At 37.9% G+C, this 23,144-nt stretch overlaps 2 protein-coding genes across 3 annotated transcripts in view; both read left to right on the top strand.

Moving 5' to 3' along the window:
- Window positions 1–1,328: 1,328 nt before the first annotated feature.
- On the top strand, window positions 1,329–4,729 carry LOC120474553 (uncharacterized). The gene is made up of 8 exons (XM_039664898.2): window positions 1,329–1,436; window positions 1,680–1,754; window positions 1,897–1,962; window positions 2,060–2,122; window positions 2,318–2,387; window positions 3,110–3,556; window positions 3,635–3,730; window positions 3,852–4,729. Exons 2-8 carry the CDS (start codon window positions 1,680–1,682, stop codon window positions 4,253–4,255), a joined length of 1,221 nt encoding a protein of 406 aa, XP_039520832.2. The 5' UTR covers window positions 1,329–1,436; the 3' UTR covers window positions 4,256–4,729.
- A 1,260-nt stretch (window positions 4,730–5,989) lies between these two features.
- The window catches only part of myo1d (myosin 1D), a 69,150-nt gene continuing 51,995 nt past the window's right edge, over window positions 5,990–23,144 (top strand). For both annotated transcript variants that reach the window (XM_039664897.2, XM_039664896.2), the window contains exons 1-3: window positions 5,990–6,499; window positions 20,091–20,299; window positions 21,623–21,716. In XM_039664897.2, coding sequence (XP_039520831.2) covers window positions 6,405–6,499; window positions 20,091–20,299; window positions 21,623–21,716 — 398 coding nt within the window. In that variant the 5' untranslated portion in view covers window positions 5,990–6,404. The remainder of the gene's footprint in view (window positions 6,500–20,090; window positions 20,300–21,622; window positions 21,717–23,144) is intronic.

Raw genomic sequence — 23,144 nt, 5'->3', positions numbered from 1 at the left:
CATTAGTTATACATGTATCATACATACTGTAACATAACATGCAGATTCAGTACCATAAAAATAATGAAGTTCACGAGATGGTGTACTCAAAAACAATTGCATGTATTCTGCAGATGATCATGTAGTATTGTTTTATTAATTTTATTTCAGCTTTAGTTTTTTATATCAAGTTTAAATATAAAATGGGAAATTAGCTGAAATACAGTGATTAGACTTATAATAAAATACTTTTTAAAAATATTTAATTTTTTAATTCAGGTAACAAAAATATATTTTTTGTATGGTTTCAATTTTAGTTTTATTTTCAGTTAATCACCTCTGGCAATAATGATATCTAGACTAGTGAATTTAACATTATTGTAAATTAAAGTGTAGGCTTATATCTGTCCAACTTATACAACCCCAATGTTTTAAAATAGGTTAGAGGTCACCACCTAGTGGTGGCTTTCGTTATTGCAGATCCTTGCATCCTGCACACAGACACTGGCTGTTGCATTTCCACCAGTCATAGCAAGCGCATCTAACTCACAGACCAGTCACAGATCATCTTTTCCACGAAACTATTTTCTACTAACTATCATATATACTTTATTATTCCTCTTTGATTCTTCCTGAATGGACATATTTTTCCCACCATGTTTAAGCAATCCATGTGAAAGCAATCTCATTTATTTTTCAGGAGTCCAATGTTAATTTGAACTACTAACACACCATTTTAACCTAATCAGATTTGAAGTGCTTTTTAAGATATGCTATAAAACATAATGTGTTTTTGCCCAAAATGGAGTTAAGATCTTATCATATGCTGATGATGCAAAACATATTTTTTGCTATAACCAGAGACTTGTCATGTGGTTTCAGAATGATGCTTGAAAAGGCAAAATCTATAACAGTCAAACAACTTTGTTAAATCGCAAAATTGCAATGTTAGAGTAAAGTAATTGGTAACTTGGTAAATCATGACTAAAACCTGGTCGATCACAAAAAGCTAAATAACTTTTCCAAATGCTCAAGGTTTAGTTTCAAAATACTGGCCTAGCCTTGACCTTGTTCCTTTCAAAACATATTTTAATACATTTTCTTGATTTTTTTTTTAACATTGCACATATTTCTACCAATAATTTTAACTCATTTAACTTATTCCAAGGAACTTATTTTAATAATATTTTGCATGAATATATGCAAATACATTTTTTCACAACATTTTCTGCTGACCTCATGAGCCCAAAAACTGCCTGTGGCTACTTTTCATGTGCAAGTTAGCACCTTATTTGTGAACAGTGTCACCAGAGTTTCATGTAAGAACATGTTAGTGTGAAAGTCTGACCAGAAACTTCCTTCTGCTGGGCTGTAGTGTCCAACCCCACTTCTGCATATAAACTCTATCCTATATAGTTGACTTGCATAACGCATAGAGATCTGCTCTCTGTGAAAAGGTAAGCTGCAGATGTTTATCATTTATAAAAAAACAAAAAACAAATAAACATAGATCACTTAGACCAAATCACTAAATTACCTGTAAATCCAAAGAATTTGCATTCGTGATTGAGGCAAATTAACCTGATAGCAAATCCAATTTTAAAAATACTTTATATTATTATTTATTTTTATTTTTAATAATGTCTATATAGATAAATAATACAATCTAATTTAGCTTTTTGTTTTGTTTTAACCTTTAGATGCTTTCCTTATGCATCCAAGTGTTTGTGGTACTGGTTGTATGTGTAGCTGACACTGAGAACAGAGATATTTCGGTAAGTACTGTATGATCAAATTAGTTAATATAATTAATGTTATGAATAAAATAAGACCAACATTACATTACAATTTTCTTACATTATTACTGCAGTACAGTATGTGCAAATGTTATTTCACGTTGTTTCATTGCACTTCCAGTATCCATTCAGAGCTTGGAATATGGTTGACCAACATTTGCAGGAGCAACTTGCTGTTGTGTATAAGGTAGTGGTGCCTTTAAAGTGATTTGGTATCCTAAATGTTTACATTTCTAAAGGAAGAGTGCATAAATATCATTTTTCTTACCTGTGTATTTATTTAGGAGATGGAAAGCTTAAAACATGAACAAGTAGTAATGAAACAAAAGCAAGAAGCCTTGAGCCAGGTAATATTAAATTTGATAATACTGTCTTTTTGCTGAAAGTATTCTTATCAGTCTCACTGGATCTCGTTGGACTTGAAAAAAGATTTAAGCTGTTGTCAAAAATTAAATATAACATGAATACAGATTAAATCTCAATATATGGCTGAAGTATAAGGATTCATCCTACGTTAGATAAACTATTTTGTTTTGTTGTAGGCATTACCGTACTGTTCACAGAAACCTATTGATACAGACGTGGAGATGAATTTGACATCACTACAAACTGGTCAGTTGTTTTGATAAACTATTCTTTATGGTTTATTTAACCTTCAAAAGGTCTTTGTTTTCTGTTTACACTTCTGGGCTTCGGGGTCTATACGACCCCAACAATTGATTGAGTTAATTGTCCCAAAAATATACATTTTTACTGTAATCATACAAATAATATATCATTTTTTTGTTTACTTCTCATCTATTCATTAATGCTGTGTTTTTGGAGATATAAAGTACTTTTGTATCCATATACCACACAACTACACCATTAGCTTGCATATGAAATATTTTTTTTTATGATACATTGCATTTATGCTCTAGTATTAGGCCTTCATTTCTGTGTACAAATTGTCAGATTTATGCTGGATTTTTTTTTTTTTTGACACATGACGAAAATATATTTAATTTTTTTTTCTTCATTTCAATGTGGGGTCATATTGACCCCAAAGACCAGAAGTGTAAACATTTTTTTTTTACATACAACCCAATCATCCCAGTTTTTTGTGTATATAAATAGATAATGTGTGAAAAGCCACAAAATCTTCCACTGAGATGAAGGGAACCTTTTTATTATTTAAAGTTATAAACTTCATTTAAAGTTGATTGTATTTAAAAAATTGAAGTCAGTGATTGTTTTTTACATTATACTATCCACATAATTAAAAAAGGCGTTTTTTTTTGTTGAAAATGTGTGTTCGGGTGTGTTTTATAAAGGACTGTATTTGTCTTTGTTAGGCAGCAACCATCTGCTGTACCTCACCCAGGGTGAAGATAGAGTCGAAGGATCCGGTGAGGATGACAGTGGCGCAGACCTTGACCCCTGCTTTCACTATACCGTGTTGGACCAAGCCTGGAGAGCTACAAACTACAGCACCAAGAATGTTGTTTGTGACAATCGTGTCCAGTGGAAGGGCTGGTACCGTCTCTTCTACCGTGGGAAAACCATCCAGATGCCTGAGAGGTGCGTGAGGAAAGAAATGTGTGGCACGCACGCTCCGCTGTGGCTGGTCGGAGGTCACCCCCGGGTGCGAGACGGAGTGGTCACTCGCAAAGTGTGTGGAAACTGGAGAGACAACTGCTGTTTGTTCAAATCCCCTCCCATTCAAGTCAAAGCATGTCGGGGAAACTACTACGTCTACAAGTTTGTTAAACCGGTAGCTTGCCATTTGGCATATTGTGCAGGTAAGATGTGATGCACTCATGTTTTAGGAAAAAAAAAAAAGAATATTGTATATTGACTGTTGCACATCATCCTTTCAGACATTAACACACTTGTCTGTGGAAAGTGCAAAAAAACTGAGTCTTGCGTCAGTAGAGACAAAATCACCTGGTTGTGTAAGAAAAACCAAATGAGAGGTGAGTCATTTCTCTTCATTATTAATCATTGAATGAATGCTGTGAACTGTTGTTATTATAATTACAATAATCAAGCTTTTAATAAAAATAATGACACATTTTCTTTACTTGTGATCTGTAGTGAAAGCAAACATCCATTTTTTTGCAACCTACCCGGGCAACATCTCAGGAAAAGTGAACAAGATCGTGTACAGGAAAGTGTATGTGAATCAAGGCGGGGCTTTCGACTCTCGCTCCGGGATCTTCAGAGCTCCTGTTTCAGGCGTCTATCAGTTCTTCTTCTCCACACAGACTGGGGGGAGTGGGGAAACTGATCTATGGCTTGTTGTTAACAATTACTGGGTGGCTGTGTCCCATAGTAATGTTCAGGGCTCCAACTCAGTTGGGAATCTCTCTACGTATATGACGACTCTGCGCAAGGGTGCTACGGTTTATGTGACTCATAATCGTGGCCGCTCTTGGGCCAATAGGGGATCCAACACCATTGCTTTTGGGGGTTCATTACTGATGGTGAGAAAAATCTAAGGGAATATAAAAGACAACTGGAGCTGAGCTATGAACATTATGATTTACCCCTGGTTTCACAGACAAGGCTTAAGCCTATAGTCCTAGACTAAAATGCATGTTTGTCTCAAGATTCACACCAGTAATGATTTTTTTTCCTATGTTGTGTTTATAAAAGCTACTTAAATGTCCTAATTAAACTAACGCCTAATCCTGGCTTAATCTAATTCATGTCTGTGAAACCAGGCCTTTTAGTTTAAATGGAGGCCAATTAAATAGCCTAGTACCACCAAGGTTGGACTTAGATATTATATATATATATATATATATATAATGGTAAAATGTCCTGCTATAGTTATGTTTATTCATTGCTTTTTATTATTCATTTAATAGTTTTTAATACGTGTCTTGCTGAGAGATGTATTTCCAATTTTTTTTCTATAAAAATACTTTGCCATAAAACATCTAAACGAAGGCTTTAAGACTAAAACAACACTTTTGTCATTGTTTTATATATTTATTTATAATAATATTGCTAATAATATTTTATTGTTTTTTTAAATAGTTTACCACAATAATAATAGTACAAATTAAAGAAAATTAAAGAAAAATTTGTTTCAAATTTTAAAAAATATCAAATGCAAATAATAATATCAAATGCAAATAAACAGCTTTCTAATTAGACACATCATACTCTGAGACACATTTTTATAATAAATATAATAAATGGTCTTTAAAATATTACAAGTAAAAAACCCTGATATATATTGTTTTAACAAACATTGTTTTCTTTTACACTATTATTGTTGGTAAACTACTTGTATGTAACTATAGGTGATAGCGTTGTCCCAGTGTACTGGAGATACCGATGGGGGCAGCAGAGCACTCTCATTGTGTTTAATCAAGGAAGATGTCACTGGGCCACAAGTAGCTTGCACAGAGCAACCTGAAGCCATCCTCAGTCCTCATTAAACTTAAACACCTTCTTGTGTCTCGAGGTCTCCGCAAACATGGTGACAGCACGTGCCAGCCCAAAATCATGTTTTACCACATGGAAACATTTTTTTAGCAGACCAAAAAATTATAAACCACCATTGTGCTTACCTGTGAGCACTTGTAAATTTGGTCTAATTCACTTGTCAGATATGTTGTAATTAACTGAAGTTTTATGCAGAACCACTGTTGGGCAGTTCTCTCAAATGGGATTATCCATTGCCTTATATGGTAGTAGAGGACAGACGGACATTCCAGAGATATTTAGAAACTCGCTGATGATGATGACTAATAGTCTTCAAAGAATTCTAACTATGCACAATTCAAAGTCAAATGTCCCTCCATAATACTGCTAATTAAAATGTTATCTCTGGAAATGGACTTAGTATGTCTTAGCAAGCGCAAATACTGGCAGTTTAGCTTACATTTTTAGCTGGTGACAAAATAACTTACATATTTTCGCCCTTTACTGTCAGTCTATTGTGATCTCTGTTTCAGCGATCAAATATTCACTTCTGAATAGTTCCGAGCGTTGATAATTTGATTTCGTAATACAAGTATGCTGCTAAGCAAAAACAAAACAAAAACAAAACAATGAATAATGAATAATTATAATAATTACAACAAAAAAAGAATTATTAATAATAATAATAAGGGACCGATGTTAACACTGCATACCATATAGTAGTCGACTCGACGGCATGTATCCACCTTTGCAACTGTGTCATTCATGTATAGAGGTAAGCGCGAACGCGCCCGAGAGGGGAGGGGCTTGTGCGAGACGGGCAGGATACCGAAGCCACAGTGTTTAGGCGAGACGAGAGAAGCTCGTGGAAAAAGGGATGAGAGGTGCGACTCTCGATGTAGCGGAATATCACTCAAACACCGGGAGGCTCGAAAAGTTGTGTGAAGTTTTCAGGCGACGGACGAGTGCGTGGCTTTTAGTGACCTTTAACATACGAAAACAACGCATAGTTAACGCACATTGTTTGTTTATTTTTTCATTTCCAAATAACATGAGAAGAAGCCGACGAATAGTGCGCTAGGCAAATGTAAACAAATTCAGGAAAATGCATTATCGCTTCGGTTTGTTGTTATCGAATTTACTTGAGTAGTCGTGGACAAATTCAACAGTTAGCTTTACATTTTTCTATTATTATATTTCTAACTCGTTAAAATGGCAGAACACGAAAGTTTGGAGTTCGGAAAGGCGGACTTTGTTCTTCTGGACAATGTGTCTTTGGAAGAGTTTATGGCCAACCTTAAACTCAGGTAAGATAATTCACCCTGTTGCCAGTCTATCTATCTATCTATCTATCTATCTATCTATCTATCTATCTATCTATCTATCTATCTATCTATCTATCTATCTATCTATCTATCTATCTATCTATCTATCTATCTATCTATCTATCTATCTATCGATCTATCGATCTATCTATCTGTCTGTCTGTCTGTCTGTCTGTCTGCAGGTTAATGATGAAAGTGGTTATGTTTATACTGTACTAATATTGTGAGCTGCAACTAATAATAGGTTGCAAATCTGAATCATTCTTTCTCATTGATCTTCTGTTACCAGATGAAAGAGTTACTCAAATCATCTTGGAAAACATCTTAAGTGTAATTAATTGACTGATTTGGAATTAACTAGCTTTAAAAGTTTTTCATATCAAGGGAACAATGCATTACACCTCTCATGTCTACATTAAGGGAATTCATGGCTTTGTTGTGTTTGCTGTATCTACTGCTTCATATAACTTGCTGCACCTGCTGAGCCAGAGTGCTGTGGGACGGCCACAGGTGTGTTGGCCATGGATGACACCCACTTTGATTGGCCTTATTGTTCAAACAAGTTTTGCAGTGGATATCCTGCCATTGTGTTTCATGTTTTTGGTGATGTGGATCACATTTCCCCATCAGCACACTGTAAATAAATGACTTACTAGTTCTGATAAGAGGGACAATGTGGTGTCAGCATGAGGTTTATTGTTAATATAACAATGTCATAAAATCGATTGTATGATTCTAATGTCAACTTGTGACCTATGTGTGGATGTGCACGTATAAATAAGCTATGAATTGTTTGATTGATATAAATATCAATCAAACAATTCATAGCTTATTTATACATGCACATCCACACATTTTAATCTTTTCATTTTACACTGTAAAAAATATTTTCAAGATTTGTTATCACAACATATTTTCTTTTGTCAAATCAACTTTATAATAATTTATTTAGTTGAGATAACTTATTATTTTGAGTTTCTGATGGTTAAATTAATCTACTTCATTGTATTAACTCACTTTTTCCAGTTCAATCAACTTAAAATTTTAAAGCAACCCAGGTTACTTACTTTAAGTTAAACCAACAATTTTTTGTACAGTGTAGTAATCACAACATTTTTTCTTTTGTCAAATCAACTTAAATAATTTATTTAGTTCAGATAACATATAATTTTGAGTTTCTGATGGTTAAATTAATCTCCTTCATTGTATTAACTCACTTTTTCCAGTTCAATGAACTTAAAATTTTAAGGCAACCAGGTTACTTACTTTTTTAAGTTAAACCATCAATATGTTTTTACAGTGTATAGCATGAAATGAAACTTTTATGTATTGTTCTTGTAATAGTTCTGATGATATTGCAGGTAGTGTTTTTCAGGGAATTGGCTTTATGCCCAGCTCCACTACTTCCTGAACTTCAGCCAGCTCCTTGTTTCCTGTCTGCCATTATTGGACAAATTGATTAATCCAGGTGTGTCTGACCTCAGTAGTCACAACAACAATCAGGCACATCTGAATTAATCAAGTTTGTCCATTAATGGAAACAAGGAGATGGCTGAAGTTCAGGAAGTAGTAGAGGGGGATGTTTTTGGATCACATAATAAACTATAAACAAATGTGTTAATACCTCTGAAATTTAAGTCATAAAGTTCAGTCCCTTTTGTAAGCCCACCATTCAAAAGTTTGGAGATTTTTTTTTACTTGCTTCTGAAATAAGTTTCATTTTTGGAATAAAAAAGTAACATTGTGAAATATTATTAACTTTTTTTCATATAAATAGAATTTATTCCTGTGATTGCAAAGCTAAATTTTCAGCAGCCATTACGCAAGTCTTAAGTCTTCAAGATCATTCAGAAATGATAATAATATGCTGATATGCTCAAGAAATATTTTTATTATCAATGTAAAACATAGTCGAGCTATTAAATATTTTTGGAGACCGTGACAGTTATTTTTTTTTCAATTCATTCTTTGATGAATTGAAAGTTCAAAAGGACAGAATTGGTTTGAGATAGACATTTTTACTGTTACTTTTTTGATCCATTTAATGCTTACTTGCTAATTAAGAAAAATATTACTTGCCCAAACCTTTTCAACAGTTGTATAATTATGAATCCATTGTTAAAATACCATGCGGATATGGATAGACAACTTGGCAATTAATTAGCAATTGGAGATGCGTCCTGGTTCCAGTGACTCAAGGCACAGGGTGTCTGTTTTTCTCACCTCTCTCTCAGTCATGGCCTGATTTTCTCCCTGGCTGGGGGATGGCGTGTGCAGTTTGTTATTTGCAGAGGGTGTGACCAGGCCAGTTTCCTGAGTCTTTAGTCTCCACATCTGTGTCTGGGACTTCAGCTGGAAGGAACAGCAGCAGCTATGTGATGCCAGATCACTTCCTTTGCCCTCTGGAGTGTTAAAGACGAGTGCTGTTGAACTGGAGATTTCTTTTTAAGTGATGCCTTTTGGGCCAGTTGCTTTGTACTCAAAAAGACCATTTATCATGTCAAAGAAAAACTTGATCTGAATTGGTTGAACTCATTTTGGATAATGTAGCCTAGAGACATTTTATTCAGTGGAATGAGCTGTGTTTACAGTCAGCTTGGGGTTGCTCTGCAGAAAAAGCTCCTGTATAACAAAGTTAAAATGCAACCTTTCAATTCAATGCAATGACGTAATGTTTACCCATGAGATTTAAAGCAAATTTGTCAGTCTGTTTAGTTGCGAGTGTTTAAGCTTCTTACAGTGAGGTGTCAAAGTTAAACAAGTGTCAGAACTGCTGACACATAACTGTACATTGTAGCTTGATTTGAACTCTGCCCAATACAGTGTTTACACAACGCCCCCTTTTTCGAAACAAGGGTTTGTGTAGGCACTCTGGAATCACTGTTTAATTTGATGTGTGCTCAGGGCTTGACTTTATATGGCAGTCTTGTTTTGTCTGCCGTTAGGATCTTGGGGATTTTTTTTGGCAATCCTCTGCACGTTTCCAAAAACAATTACAAGTGCTGCCCGAGACCATGTTCTAAATACTTTTAGACACTGGCTCTGATACTGCAGATGAAATAGTTGATAATCAGTGCCTTCCAGGTTTCTGTCCCATCTTGTGTCATTCAAGTCTAAAAAAAGACTTCAACAAACTAGCAATTTTCATGGTTTGAACTTGTGGTACTGTATACTTTGTATATTTTAAATTAGTTGAACCCTTTCTTTGAGTTTTATGATGAGTTTAGTTTAACCTCTGACTCTGGTTAAACTAAACTCATTTAAAACACTCAATGGCCCAGAACCTCAGCACATTGCAAATATGCTCATTGAATATAAACCTAACAGAAAATAGCAAGGGTTTGCTCAAAGCAAGGCGAGTCTGCTTTTAGCTCTTATGCCACCCATAGCTGGAACCAGCTTCCAGAAGAGATCAGATGTGCTCCAACAGTAGCCACATTCAAATCCAGACTCAAAGCACATCTGTTTAGCTGCATTTACTGAATGAGCACTGTACTGTACATTCAACTGATTGCACAGCAAATCAGCAGTGCTCAAACAACACATATTTGGCCTTTATCTTAACCATTTGTCCTCTTTTTATTGTTTTTTATTGTTTTTGATACATTTAAAAAAAATTTTTTTAATTTTGAATCAATGTTTTTTTCTTTTTTAATGTCTAATTATTTTTAAATCCTTTTTATTTAAAGCACTTTGAATTACCATTGTGTATGAAATGTGCTATATAAATAAACTTGCCTTACCTAGAGTTTGCCTAAGGTTCTACTCTTGTGGCTGGGAAGTGACTGGAAGAATGGTCTCACACCTACTTTTCTGGATCCAATCAGGTGCTAGTTGGAAAAAAGGCCATGCCCACTATTTTGCCTCATTTAGTTAGTATTTCGTTTCTCTCGGAAATACGTCACAACACTGGAGAAAAATTGTTCGCAACTTCCGTTTCATGGGGACTTTAAGTTGTACTTGTTCTTTCAAAATACCATAGGATGTTTTAATTTTGTGCTGTGACTAGTAGTAAAGCGGAAGACATGATCAGTTCTGGCACCCAGAAGTATTTATTGTTTGAATTTCACAATAAAACTAAAAGAATTTGAAAGCTGAAACTTTGTTTCATATCTAAATAACTTTGTCTTGTTTGAGAACCACTGTTGTAATATATCTTGCTAGTCATCTGTTTTACAGGTTTATAGTAACAGGGGTCTATTTCTTTACTTTTCCTAATAATAATTATACATCCAGTGCAGATGATTGCTTAAAAATTGATGTGCTGTGTTGTGTGGTCATAGAGTGGAATGAGGGAAACTTTAAAGCAGAAGGCTGTAAATCTGTGCCATTTCCTCAGCTTTTTTATCAGGATCTCTGTTGAGAAAAATCAGCCGGATGATAACCGTAAGTAGGGGTCTAAGGTTAGATTTAATGAGGGCTACAGGAAATAATGAAAGCTGAGCCCATATGCTTTTTTTCTGTTCCATACAGTATAGTGCCACTGGATAAAAAACAAACAAACTGAAGACAAATATAAACTCAGGAATAAAAATCAATTCAAGCCTTAATGTGTCTTTGAATTAAATTCACTTTTTTTTAATTCCTCATGGGGCATATCACAAAGACAACATTTACTATAATAGCGGTTCCTGAATTGAATCTTCCTGTCATAGTTATGCTATATCTTAAGGATTTCATTTGTGTGAAGTTGTTGGCTGAAATAGTTTAAGCCTCTCCCATATCAACTGTGTAAAGCCTTACTTGTTGCCTTAACAGCAAGGCCACGTGGAGTCCAGCTGTGACACATGGCAACCCGATTCCCATCCTGCACAGCAAACAGAGGGATCAAAGTCCTCGGAGCTCAGGTGCACTGCACAGAGCCAGAAACAAGGTCAAATGTTATATTTCCCTATCCTGTAAGGATAGATGCATGCAGCAACAGAGATATATTTTGTGGCCTGTAATAAAAAAAGAGTGATGCATTTACAAATCCTTATATGGTCAGTGCATTATGTATATATTTGGATACTTTGACTAGCACTGCTTTTTTTAAAAAGGTCCTAAAAGATGAAAAAAAGAATGCCATTGGAAAAATATTTTCCTTACAGATGTTTCAGGATTTATCCTGTGATGTTATAATAGCCCCTGGCCAAAGACATTGTATTGTACATCTTGTCCTGTTTTGAGTTGTGTGCTTAATCACTATGGATTCTTGTGTGGTAAAATCTTCCATTTATAGTTTTTTTCTTTTAAAAAGTTTTTTTTTTCTAATAAAAACACAGACTGTATTCCTTGCTCAACAGGATAGTTTTTTTTACTTGTTCGCTTTCAATAATCCCTTTAAGGCAAGTCTAAGTCTGGTCTGATCATATTGGCAAGTCCAGCTTCTTCTTATACGGTATACTGTCTTTGTCCAGAAAGGAAATACAGACATCATCAAAGTAGTCCATGTGACATCAGTGGGTTAGTTAAAATGTTTTGAAGCATCGCGAGTACATTTTGGTCCTAAAACAACTTAAGTCAGCATTGTATTCTCTTCCGGTTCTGTTGTCGAGCCGCTTTAACGAGTCCGCAGTGACACTGATGGCGTAAGACACTGCTGACGTATATCTGGTGGGTCCGTGTATTCGGGTTCAAATAAATATGGCTGGGCAAAAAAATGTAAGTCTTCCTCTGTGTGGAACTCTCTAGACATGTTTGCAAAGATTGTTTTGTTTACAGTGTGTGTAAACGAAGTTCGGGCGCACTGAAAACATGTCAGCAGCGTCTTACGTCACCAGTTTCACTGAACGCGGCTCGACAACAGAACCGGAAGAGAATACAGTGCTGAATAAAGTCGTCGTTTTTGTTATTTTTGTACCAAAATTTCGATGCTTCAAAACATTCTAACCAACCCACTGATTTCACATGGACTACTTTGATGATGTCTTTATTTCCTTTCTGGACAAGGACATTATACCGTACATACTGTACATTTTCAATGGAGGACAGAAAGCTCTTGGACTAAATCTAAAATATGTTAAACTGTGTTCTGAAGATGAACGCTGGTCTTACGGGCTTGAGGGTGAGTCGACATGAGGGTGATTAACCCTTTAAAATAATAAATATCAAATCAGCAAAATTTAAAAATAATATATTTTTTGCAGCTACAATTTGAATATTATTACACATATTTTCTACCGTTTTCCTACAACTATATTGTTTTGTCATTTTTTTATTTACTTTTTTTATTTCTGTTTAATTTTGTTCAGCTCTCCTGTTGTTTTGAAGAATTGTTTCCTATTTTTATTTAGAACAACTTTTCAGATCACATCCCTTTCTCTTTATTATCCTGCTGAACCAGATCTTGATGGTTAAGCTAGTTAAGTATCCTGGTCAGTTTACAAGCATCCAAAATATGATATATGGTGACCAGCAATGCTAGTTTGAAATTCTTTCTTTACATAAAACTGCACTGCTGTGCTGCCTAGTCAAAGGCTCTGCGCATAGAAGAATCAATAAAGGTGAATATGTCCCTCAAAAGGCTGCTTCAAAGTTGGCTTCAAAAAATAGCCTGATTTTTCTCTCACTCTCCTCCAGTGAAGAAAGGGCCTGTCTGCCCTCAAGAATTTCCATACAACCCCCTGTAATCTGAAACATATCACCAGCCTTACATAAACAAGGCTGTTGCTTTTTTGGCCTTTTTTCCCCCAAGAATAAGCTTCAAGCTCCACAGACGTCTCATTTGTGGACTGTGTGCCTTGGCTGGCGGTCACTGAGATCACTAAGCATGTAAGAGGAGCTCTCTCATTCACTGTCTTTCGGGTTTATAGCCTACAGGTTTACAGTCTCGATCAACCCCTCACCCTCTTCATAACCCCTTTCGCTTTCATGTTTACAACTGGCTACATCCATAGCCCCAAATTTGATTATTCTGTTTTTCCTTGTGCACATGAGTGACTCCTAAATAATTCCCAAATTGTGTATTCGCCCCTGCTGGAAGCCCATTTCCTCTCTCTAACTGATGATGAGGGTTTGATTTGATTCCATAGACACATTAATGAGATTATATATTATGTGTTCTAGCTTTAGATTGGACACAATGATGGATGTCATATATTTCAATGCTGTTTTTAGGTTCTTGACGCAGAACAATCACACAGTTTAGTCACATATTTTCGGGCAAGTCTGTGTCCTGGTGTGTCGGGGCAGCTGTCTTACAGCCAGGTGTAAAATTTACATTAATTTCCACTCTGCTTCTCCGTTTCATTTCCTTTTTAGCCGATTACCACATTAACTGTACTTCTTGCTCTTTCTCGTCTGTTTTTGTACTCTACATCCCTAGCCTCTTTTTTACCCTGATGGAGATCACTTCTTGAAATAGCTTGCTGAGTAATGTCTGACTCCGTTTGGCTGGTCTTGTCTTTTTGTCTGCTTTTTCTTCTCAAGTTGGCCGTCATGTCATCCGCTACTGCTCAGTGACATCATATTGGGATCAGAACCATGTGCTAAAAGCTTAGACGAGTTAGGGATTGGCTCAGGGCCTTTTCTAGTCACTTTACCGTTGACCTCTGAAACACAGTCGTCAAAACATGCCCTCATTTTCCCTCATTTTCTTTCCCTCGTCATGATGGGAGAACAAAAAGTGCCTATGATCTCAGGGAGACAATGAAGGGAGTGGGCCAAAATAACAAAAACTTTTATCTGCCTTCAAAAACCGCTTTCTGGTGCGCTCTGACATTTACACCTGGCTCTCATTTCCTGAGTAGTCAGTGCAAAGCTAATGAAAGTTAGCGTGAAAGCTGCACATTTAAGACATGGCTTGAAGCTTTGCCAAGTGGGACACACATTTTCTCTATCCAGGCTTGCACACAGTAGTATGTTTGTAATGGAGGTTAGCTTGACACGATTGAGTCAAATCGAGTATAGTGGGCATGAAGAGCTTTCCAGACAAATATTTGTTTGCCATTGAAGGATGTGTGTGTTAAGCTTTAAAGGATTGTCAGCAGTACAGAAGCAGTTGGTGTTAAACAGCAAACAAATGTAAAATTGCAGAAACTTGCGCATAGAAATGTGTGAGATGAGTTGTTGTGGTGGGGGTTGCATGCTGCTTCAAAGATTAAATTCAAGGGACAAGAGGGCATCAGCTGTTTCATATACAATAAGGGATATATTGGATATTTAATAGTGCATGCTCATTTCCTCTATTTTTACATTTATATTATCGTTGATCTTATGCTCACTTAAAGTTTGCTTTTAAAAACACAACACATAATTTACCAACACTGTTACATGTAATTCTCAAAATGAATATCCATGATTTGTGCAGTTCAGTAATAAGATACCTAAATTCACTTGTAGCATTTGAAATGATTGATTTTAGTTTAAAGTGTTCATTTATTAGTTTATTTCGAGTCAAATTATTATTGTTTTGACCTTTTATTAATCACCTACCATAACATGAGACTAATTATTAGCTTATCATATCAGGCAGAAAATGTATATTGGTGCATCCCAATATACTGTACATTTACAATGTACATTGTCGACCAATAGGAAAGACAAATCACAACTTATCTCTTTCATATCTCTTCGACTTCTATTATTCCAGACATCAGTGAGGTTCAATGGTCAAATGGTGACTTTTTCGTAAGTGCTGAGAAAACGACCGACCCCATTAATCTCACTTGTTATCTTTAGAGATTTAAGATGTGAAAAATGTCTCAAACTGTGCTCAGAGCCATTTGCCTAGATGCTAAAGTCTCCAATCGCATATGTGAGATTTCAATATGATCTCCAACATTTCTCATCACATTCTCCTCAAATTATTGTGCTTTCGTTCTATATCTCTTGACAACTGTCTCTTATCCTAAGGGATTTTTGAAATATCTGAGACAAAACCTTTCTGGGGTTGCATGATAGACAGTCCAGAGGACGATTCGCTATCAGGTCATACCATGCTTGTTCTGCGTTAAGCTGTGGACCGAGTAACACTGATTGCTTTGTGGTAAATTGTGTGCAGGGGATAAACATGGATCAGGAACAGATTATCCTTTCATTGCTGGGGTTGTGAATACACAGGCTTTGATGCACTTTCTTGGTATTGGACCATCTCATAAGTCAACACTTAAGTGTGAAGGCATTTATATGTTCATATTCCTGTGTTCCTTCTTAGTTTGCACATCATATTTCCATCTCTTTCTTTGACTCTAAATTGTCCCACTCCTCGTTTATTTATGCTGTACTGTCCAGTTCAGTTAATTTTCATTCCTCTCACTTTTTACTTTTACTTGCAACTGGTGTGAGGGAATTTACAGGCCGCACCCAACCCTGGTCAACCACAAGCAAATAACCACAAGAGACCCACCCAAACAGGCCTGAAACCAGTAGTTATCCTCAGCCTGGCAAGTGATCCCTTTCTAAAAAGCTTTTATAGTTTGGGAGTTCGGATGACGAAAGTGTTTTAAAGGATGTTGCTCTGATTTTAAAACTTTTTATCTTACTGAAAAAGTTATTTTATTTTTTTAAGTAGTTGAAAAGGTACTGTATAGAGCAGTTAAAGGGATAGTTCACACCAAAAGTATTCTTATTTACTCTAACCCTTATGTTTTTCTAAATCTTTGACTTTCAAAACAAATGGTACTGGACAAAAATGCTGATGCTTCAACCTGTAGAGTAGATCCAGATGTTAGAGGAAGTGGCATGGTGCTGTCTGACACACATCCTTTATCTCCAGGCGGCAGCAACCCCTCCCTAGGCCTTCTGGGAAATGTAGGAGAAAGGATGACAGAGCCTCATCCACTGATTCCCTTCCCAGATCTCTCTAAACTTCTAAAACCCGGACCCCACCTTAAAAGCCCTCCTTTGTTCAAACACTTCATCTCCATGTGTTTGTTGACCTGCCTGATCAAAAACACACGGAAAATTCTGACTCAAAATGAAACCATAAATTACTTTTTTGCATATTCAATGGTAAAATGAGTAGGGTAAATCTATGAAGCTTGATTTCAGAAAGAGTAGATTCTGCACAGGCCTGCTTATGAGATGAGGATGATAATCTGATCACAGATGGGAGATAACGATTCTGTGCTTTCCCACACAACCAATACAGCATGCTTGGATTCTGTTTCAATCAACAATGGATTTTTTCAGGCAGTTGTCCTCTGGGAACAGGGTAAACCTAAAGGGTTGAGTCATGTCTCTAGATGAAAATGAAACGCGATGGAATTAGCTAGATTTACTGACAGTACTGAATCGTAGTGGGACTTTGCGACTGACCGAGTTGCATGAGTTGTGATGAGAGGACGGGGGAGGGGGGGGGGGGGATTCATTGGCTTGTGGGGTGTGCTGTGACATTAATGACAGCAATCGGTACAATATGTCATGACTATGACTTTGACAGATGGCTTAAAGGGTCAGTTCACACAAAACTAGAGGTAGACCGATTTTTAACATAATCGGCATCGGCCAATATCCAAGTATATCAAGCCGATTATTAGGTAGGCACATCTGTGGGCAGCCTAGTGTTGTCGTGGAACACGTGTTTGACGCACGCTGCTGCTAGAGTCATTTTCCAGGCGAGTGAACAGCAGAAATACGTTATTGTTAGAATTAAATAAAATATAATAAATCTTATATATAAAAATTAAATCATTTAAAGTTTTTTTCTCCTTTTTTTGTGATAATTAGGTTTTGTCCATTTGTCTTTGTCTGTCAACAAACAAAACAAACCAAAAATACATGTTTCAGGACATTTTTTGAGAGGATAAAATGTTTTTGTTGAGAAAGTTTGTCTATGCTAAGTAATTATCATTTCTTTCACATTTTATCTTTCAAATAGAGGTTAAAAACCAAGCAAATATCAGCCAAATATCGGCCAAAATAAATCGGCAGCATTAATCGGCCATCGGCTGACCCGGATTTCAAAAGATCGGTATCAGAATCGGCGTGAAAAAAAAAACATATCGGTCGACCTCTACACAAAACTAAAAATTCTGTCATTTACTCACCCTCAAGTTGTTCCAAACCTGTATAAGTGTCTTTCTTCTGTTGACAACAGGAGATTTTTTTTTGAGGGATTTTTTGTTTATTATCAGACAGTTCACGGTAGCCATTGATTTCCATAGAGTTTATTTTTCTAGTCAATGGTTAAAATAATATTTTATAATATACTTTTTTAAATTATATATATATATATTTTTTTTGCCACACCTTTGAATTTCAAGGAAACATCTTTTAATTAATTTATTTTTTCTTTATAAAAAAAATCAGGATTAAATATCAGGATGAAAAACTATATTATGACTATTTTGCCACCAAAAAAAATAATGTTAATAGAGGCATTAGTTGTAAAAGATAAGTTAAAAAATGTATTATATTGCCTCTTTAATGAATTTTTAGGCTCTGAATTGAACACCATCTCTCCACATTAGAAAAATGGATAGCTCAAATATAGTTCAAAATGATCCTTCTGGCATTGTCATTAGTTGACTTTGTTGTCCCTTAGGGGCTGATGTGGGTGAGTAGAGTCAGCCTGCTGTGTAGGGGTGTGCGGTCCTGGCCTGTGCTCCTTACACACAGACCTCACATTGACAGAAGAACAATGGAGCTGGTACACCGCAGTATCTTACCCCGCAGGCTGGCACAAAAGAGCCTTTTCATGCATGCTGCTCGAGGGCTGGCCTGACAGGCTGCTGCCACCAAAGGCATAAGCATCACTGCCATGCCTGGACCATTTCTTATTATTATCAATGTTGAAAACAGTCAAGCTGCTTTGTTTTTTAGTGTGGAAACCATGATGCATATTTGATCATGATTCTCTTATTAATAGAAAGTTCAAAAGCACATCATTTATTTGAAATAGAAGTCATTATGATTGTATCAACGAAAGGGTGACAATGTTGACGAAATTTGAGTTTTTTTGGGGTGAGTTTAAAATACTCACACCATGTGTACACTCTGATCTCACTGAATCCATTTTTAATATGCTTCAGGATGTGTCCATGGTGATTTATTCTTGTTTAATGGATCGCTGCTCATTCTATAAATCCTTGATGCATTTGTAAGAAGACCTGAGGGAATTGAGACCTGTTTCTTGTGACTTGTTTGTGTGAATGTTGTTGTATGGTACATTTCTGCTCTACAGGGTGTAAGGTCCTCGAGGACTGAAGCAGTTCTTTGTATTTATGAGTCTAAGTGTTCAAGTTATACCTGTTTAAATTGAATTTAAGTCGCAATCCAAAAGAGGATGTATTATGCTTTTTTACATTTTCAAGATCTTTAGTGTAATGTATGGAAAAGGTCTGCAAGTTTGGTTTGTTGGGATGGTGATGGCGCTGTGGATAAGACACATGCCTTTAGTGTGAGAGACCTGGGTTCGAATCCACTGTGAGACACCAATGTGTCCCTGAGCAAGACACTTAACCCCTTGTTGCTCCAGAGGCGTGCGACCTCTGACATATATAGCAATTGTAAGTCGCTTTAGATAAAAGCGTCAGCTAAATTAATAAATGTAAATCTAAATGTAAGTTTACAAAGCAGAAAGTCACTCCAAATGGAGTTATTCTCTATATCAGTAAGCAGTAAGCACTGTTTCTGAACTCCCTAAAAATGTCTTGATTGTAGGCTTAGGTTTTCTCTGGGAACACTTCACATTATTCCTCATTTTAATAATTCCCGTCCAAGGCATACACAAAAAAGGGGGCGAGGCCTGGTTTAGTTGTGCTAGTGTGTTGAAACTCGCGGTTATGATAAGACTGTGGTTTTTTTCCGAAACAATCTCAAAGCGTTTGATGAATCACAACACACAGGTCCAGCCAACCAATCAGAGCAAATTACGCTTTTCAAAAGTAGGGGCTTCATAGAGACATGAACTAAACAGAGCGTTACTGAAGGAGTGGGAAGAGAGGTGCTGCAACAATGTCAAATATGTCAAAAAATAATGTGTTTTTGATTCTAGTAGAACCCAAAAACAAAATCAAGACTTTGTAAAATGGCAAAATATGGCTTCTTTAGTTCAGTATGAGATTATGAGGTCATGCCTCAAACTTCTAAGCACACTGCCTGGGGCAGGATGGAGCTGAGGGAGGCTTGGCAAACCCACAGGTTGAGAAGAAAGGATGCCTTATTCTGCAGGCATGACCCAGGTCTGCTCGGAAGAACAAGGAAGTCAGGTTCCCCTGAGGATGGAGCTCAAAGCAGCCTGCTTTTTCAAGGCAGGGTGAACGTCAGCTGTTGGCTTCATGCGACCAAGTAGTTAGGTGGATGTGGAGATATAATAGTCGTTGGATTGTCTAAAGGAGTCAATACGGCTGGTGCTGGTCCAGCACTAACCAGCCTGGAAATTCATGCTGGTCTTTTCAGCAGGATTTATTATTGTGCAAACAGATTATGCAGCCCATGAAACATGACCTTGACTATCCTGTGCTTTTATTTGCTTTTGATTCTTGACTGAGATAATTTATTAAGCTGCCCTTTCTTTACTCGAGGCACTGAAATCTTATTATACAGGCCGCAACACCACAAGCCAAACAGATCTTTATAAGCAAATATTCCATAATATTCATGAATGTGAATACAGATAATCAATTATGTGCTTGTCTTTCTGCTGCAGGTTTGAAAAGGGTCGTATCTACAGCTACATTGGAGAGGTGGTGGTGTCGGTTAACCCTTACCGTGCCATGAACATTTACGGGCGGGACACCATCGAGCAATACAAAGGCAGAGAGTTGTATGAGCGACCGCCACATCTTTTCGCCATCGCTGATGCTGCGTACAAAGCCATGAAGAGGAGGAACAAAGACACTTGCATTGTTATATCAGGTAGACTATGTCTAAATGTGTTTTTTTTTTGAGTGTGACTCACCATCAAGGTCATGGGTGATTCTGAGGAAGAAGCCATTACTTCATCTTCAAATTATAATAAAAATAGCCTTGTCTTCCTTCTGTTTGATTAAATAACAGGCCTTACTGGAATACAGGCTTTCCGGGGTCTTCTTGTGGGGTCTCACTGTGACTGGGAATGATGTGATTAGATCTGTGGTCAGATGAGAATTGCTTTGCACTGACGTGGTGTGTGGTTTTCCAGTCACAGTGGACTGCTTGAGAAGAAGCTCACAATAGAGTTCAGTGCCTGAGCAAATTGCTTTCTCAAGACATGTTCATTGTGTGAAAAAGATTAATGACAATATGGTGGTTTCACAATTTCTACAATGATGTCTCTTTGAGATAGTGTTTGTTTTCTGTCTGGGATACTGTGGAACTATGCTGAGGTGGGGCACATAGCTCAAGCGGAATAATCTGGTGACCACTCAGATATAGCCTCTACAAGAAAACATTGATTGTTATCCAGAGAGTGACCGCAGGTGGTGACTACACTGCAAAAATATGTGTGGTGCCATCTAGTGGAAAATAGAGGAACTTGCTGTATATTTACAGCATAATTTTGTTTTAATTCAACAAATAAATTCCATAAGCATGCTTTTGTGGTTTAGCATAATACGGTCTTACACAATAAATAGATTAAGAGCCTTGACAAACAACTCAGAAGAGTTATATTTAGGTCTTATTTGTTTGTACCCTTAATTTTCCCCCTCTCTGTCCTAGTGTAAAAATGTGTATACTTATGACAATTAAAAACAGTAATAAAGTAGTAATAACTATTTTAACTATGTTTCTATTTTAATTAATAATAATAATAATAATAATAAAATGCTGATTTAGTGTTCTAGAAACATTTCTTATTATTGTCAATGTTTTATAAAAAGTTTTGCTTCTCAGTATTTTTGTGTTAACCGGGATACATATTTTGTCAGTAATCTCTGGGGAAGAGTTACACTAAGGAACACTATTTATTTAAAACAGAAACCTTTTGTAACAATACATAGTCTTTTCTGTCACTTTTGATCAATTTGATAAACCCTTAGAGTATTAATTTCTTAAAATAAAATAAAAATGACTGACTCAAAAAAAAATTTAATTTCTTTTTTCATTCAAATTGGTATGCTATTTACAGTATGTATGTTCTTACAAATTTCTCCAGTCACCATTGGTCTCAAATTTCCTTGTAGATTGTAATGGTATTTACTTAATTTTATCCAATTATATCTGTATATAAGCATTAGTAATTGTTTCTTTACTCTGCAGGGGAGAGCGGAGCTGGAAAAACAGAGGCTAGTAAATACATTATGCAATATATCGCTGCTATCACTAATCCCAGCCAAAGAGCAGAGGTGGAGAGGTACGTACAACAAAAGCCTTTCTCTTCTTCTCTCCTCGCTGCTGCATTGATGAGTCATATTAACAGCATGCTGCATAAGACGCCTCCTTTAATGTTATAATTGTCACGATGCGGGTTCAGGTAGAAGGAGAGGCTGAGTCCAGATCTCGATTAAGAGACATTTAATGCAAAAAACAGGCAGGAAGACAGGAAATACAACGCAACATTCAACATTGACCGACCAGGACAGAATGAAACAGAGGAAACTAAATACACAGAGGAATCAGGGTTGATTGGGGTGAACACAGGTGAAAATGATCATGACAGGACGAGGAACAGGTGGCTGATTGGGGAAGTGAGTCCGGGAGAGGAACAAAAGGATCCGGGGAAGTGTGGTGCAGATGACGGGACCAAACAGGTGAGGACGACAGACTGTGACATTACTCCCCCCTCCCGGAAGGCGTGGCCTCACGCCATAACATCAATGGGGAGGGGGGGGGGCACCCTGGAGGCTGTGGAGGGCGTCGTCAGGAGGGGACAGCCCCCCAGGGCGGAGCAGGATGAGGGCGAGGCCAGGGCGGAGCAGACTGAGGGCGTGGCCAGGGCGGAGCAGGCTGAGGGCGTCCCCAGGGCGGAGCAGGCTGAGGGCTTCCCCAGGGCGGAGCAGGCTGAGGGCTTCCCCAGGGCAAAGCAGGCTGAGGGCGTGGCCAGGGCGGAGCAGGCTGAGGGCGAGACCAGGGCGGAGCAGGCAGAGGGCGTGGCCAGGGCGGAGCAGGCTGAGGGCGAGACCAGGGCGGAGCAGGCTGAGGGTGAGACCAGGGCGGAGCAGGCTGAGGGCGAGACCAGGGCGGAGCATGATGAGGGCGAGACCAGGGCGGAGCAGCTGGAGGGAGGACCCCTGGTGGAGCCGAAGGTAGTGGGGCTGGCAACACCAGGGTGCCGACTGACAGGGGCGGAGCGGATGGGAGAGGAGACCAGGGTGTAGCTGGGGGACCGACGATGATGGGTGCTGAGGAGGGACCGAGGGAGCAAGGGGACACCGCAGGCTCTGGTGACCGAAGTGCTGACAGGGGCACAGAGGGACACGGTGAGGTCAGAGTGCGTGAGGGCTGACGGGTGACTGGAGGGAGTGAGGAGTCCAACTGAACCGGGGGGGTGACATGACGGGGCGGAGCCAAGGGAAGGAAGTCCAAAGGTGAAGGGAGGATGACGAGGGAGTGCAGGGAGTTCGGAGGGACGAGGGAGCCTGGCCGAGCTGGTGGACTGTGGGACCATGGAGGAGCTGAGGGAGGTAGGAGCCACGGGGGAGCTGATGGGACAGAGGGCCGAGGAAGTGTCTCAGAGGAGGAGGTGTGAAGCGCAGACCGGGGATCCAAGGACCAGGCTGGGTCAGGGGAGCTGGAGGGCAGGAGAGCAGAGGGAGGACCGATGAGAGGAGGCGGGAGAGGG

This window comes from Pimephales promelas, chromosome 17 (genome assembly GCF_988280905.1).
Source record: "Pimephales promelas chromosome 17, fPimPro1.hap1.1, whole genome shotgun sequence".
Lineage (NCBI taxonomy): Eukaryota > Metazoa > Chordata > Actinopteri > Cypriniformes > Leuciscidae > Pimephales > Pimephales promelas.
This window is presented reverse-complemented; position numbering and strand designations above follow the sequence as displayed.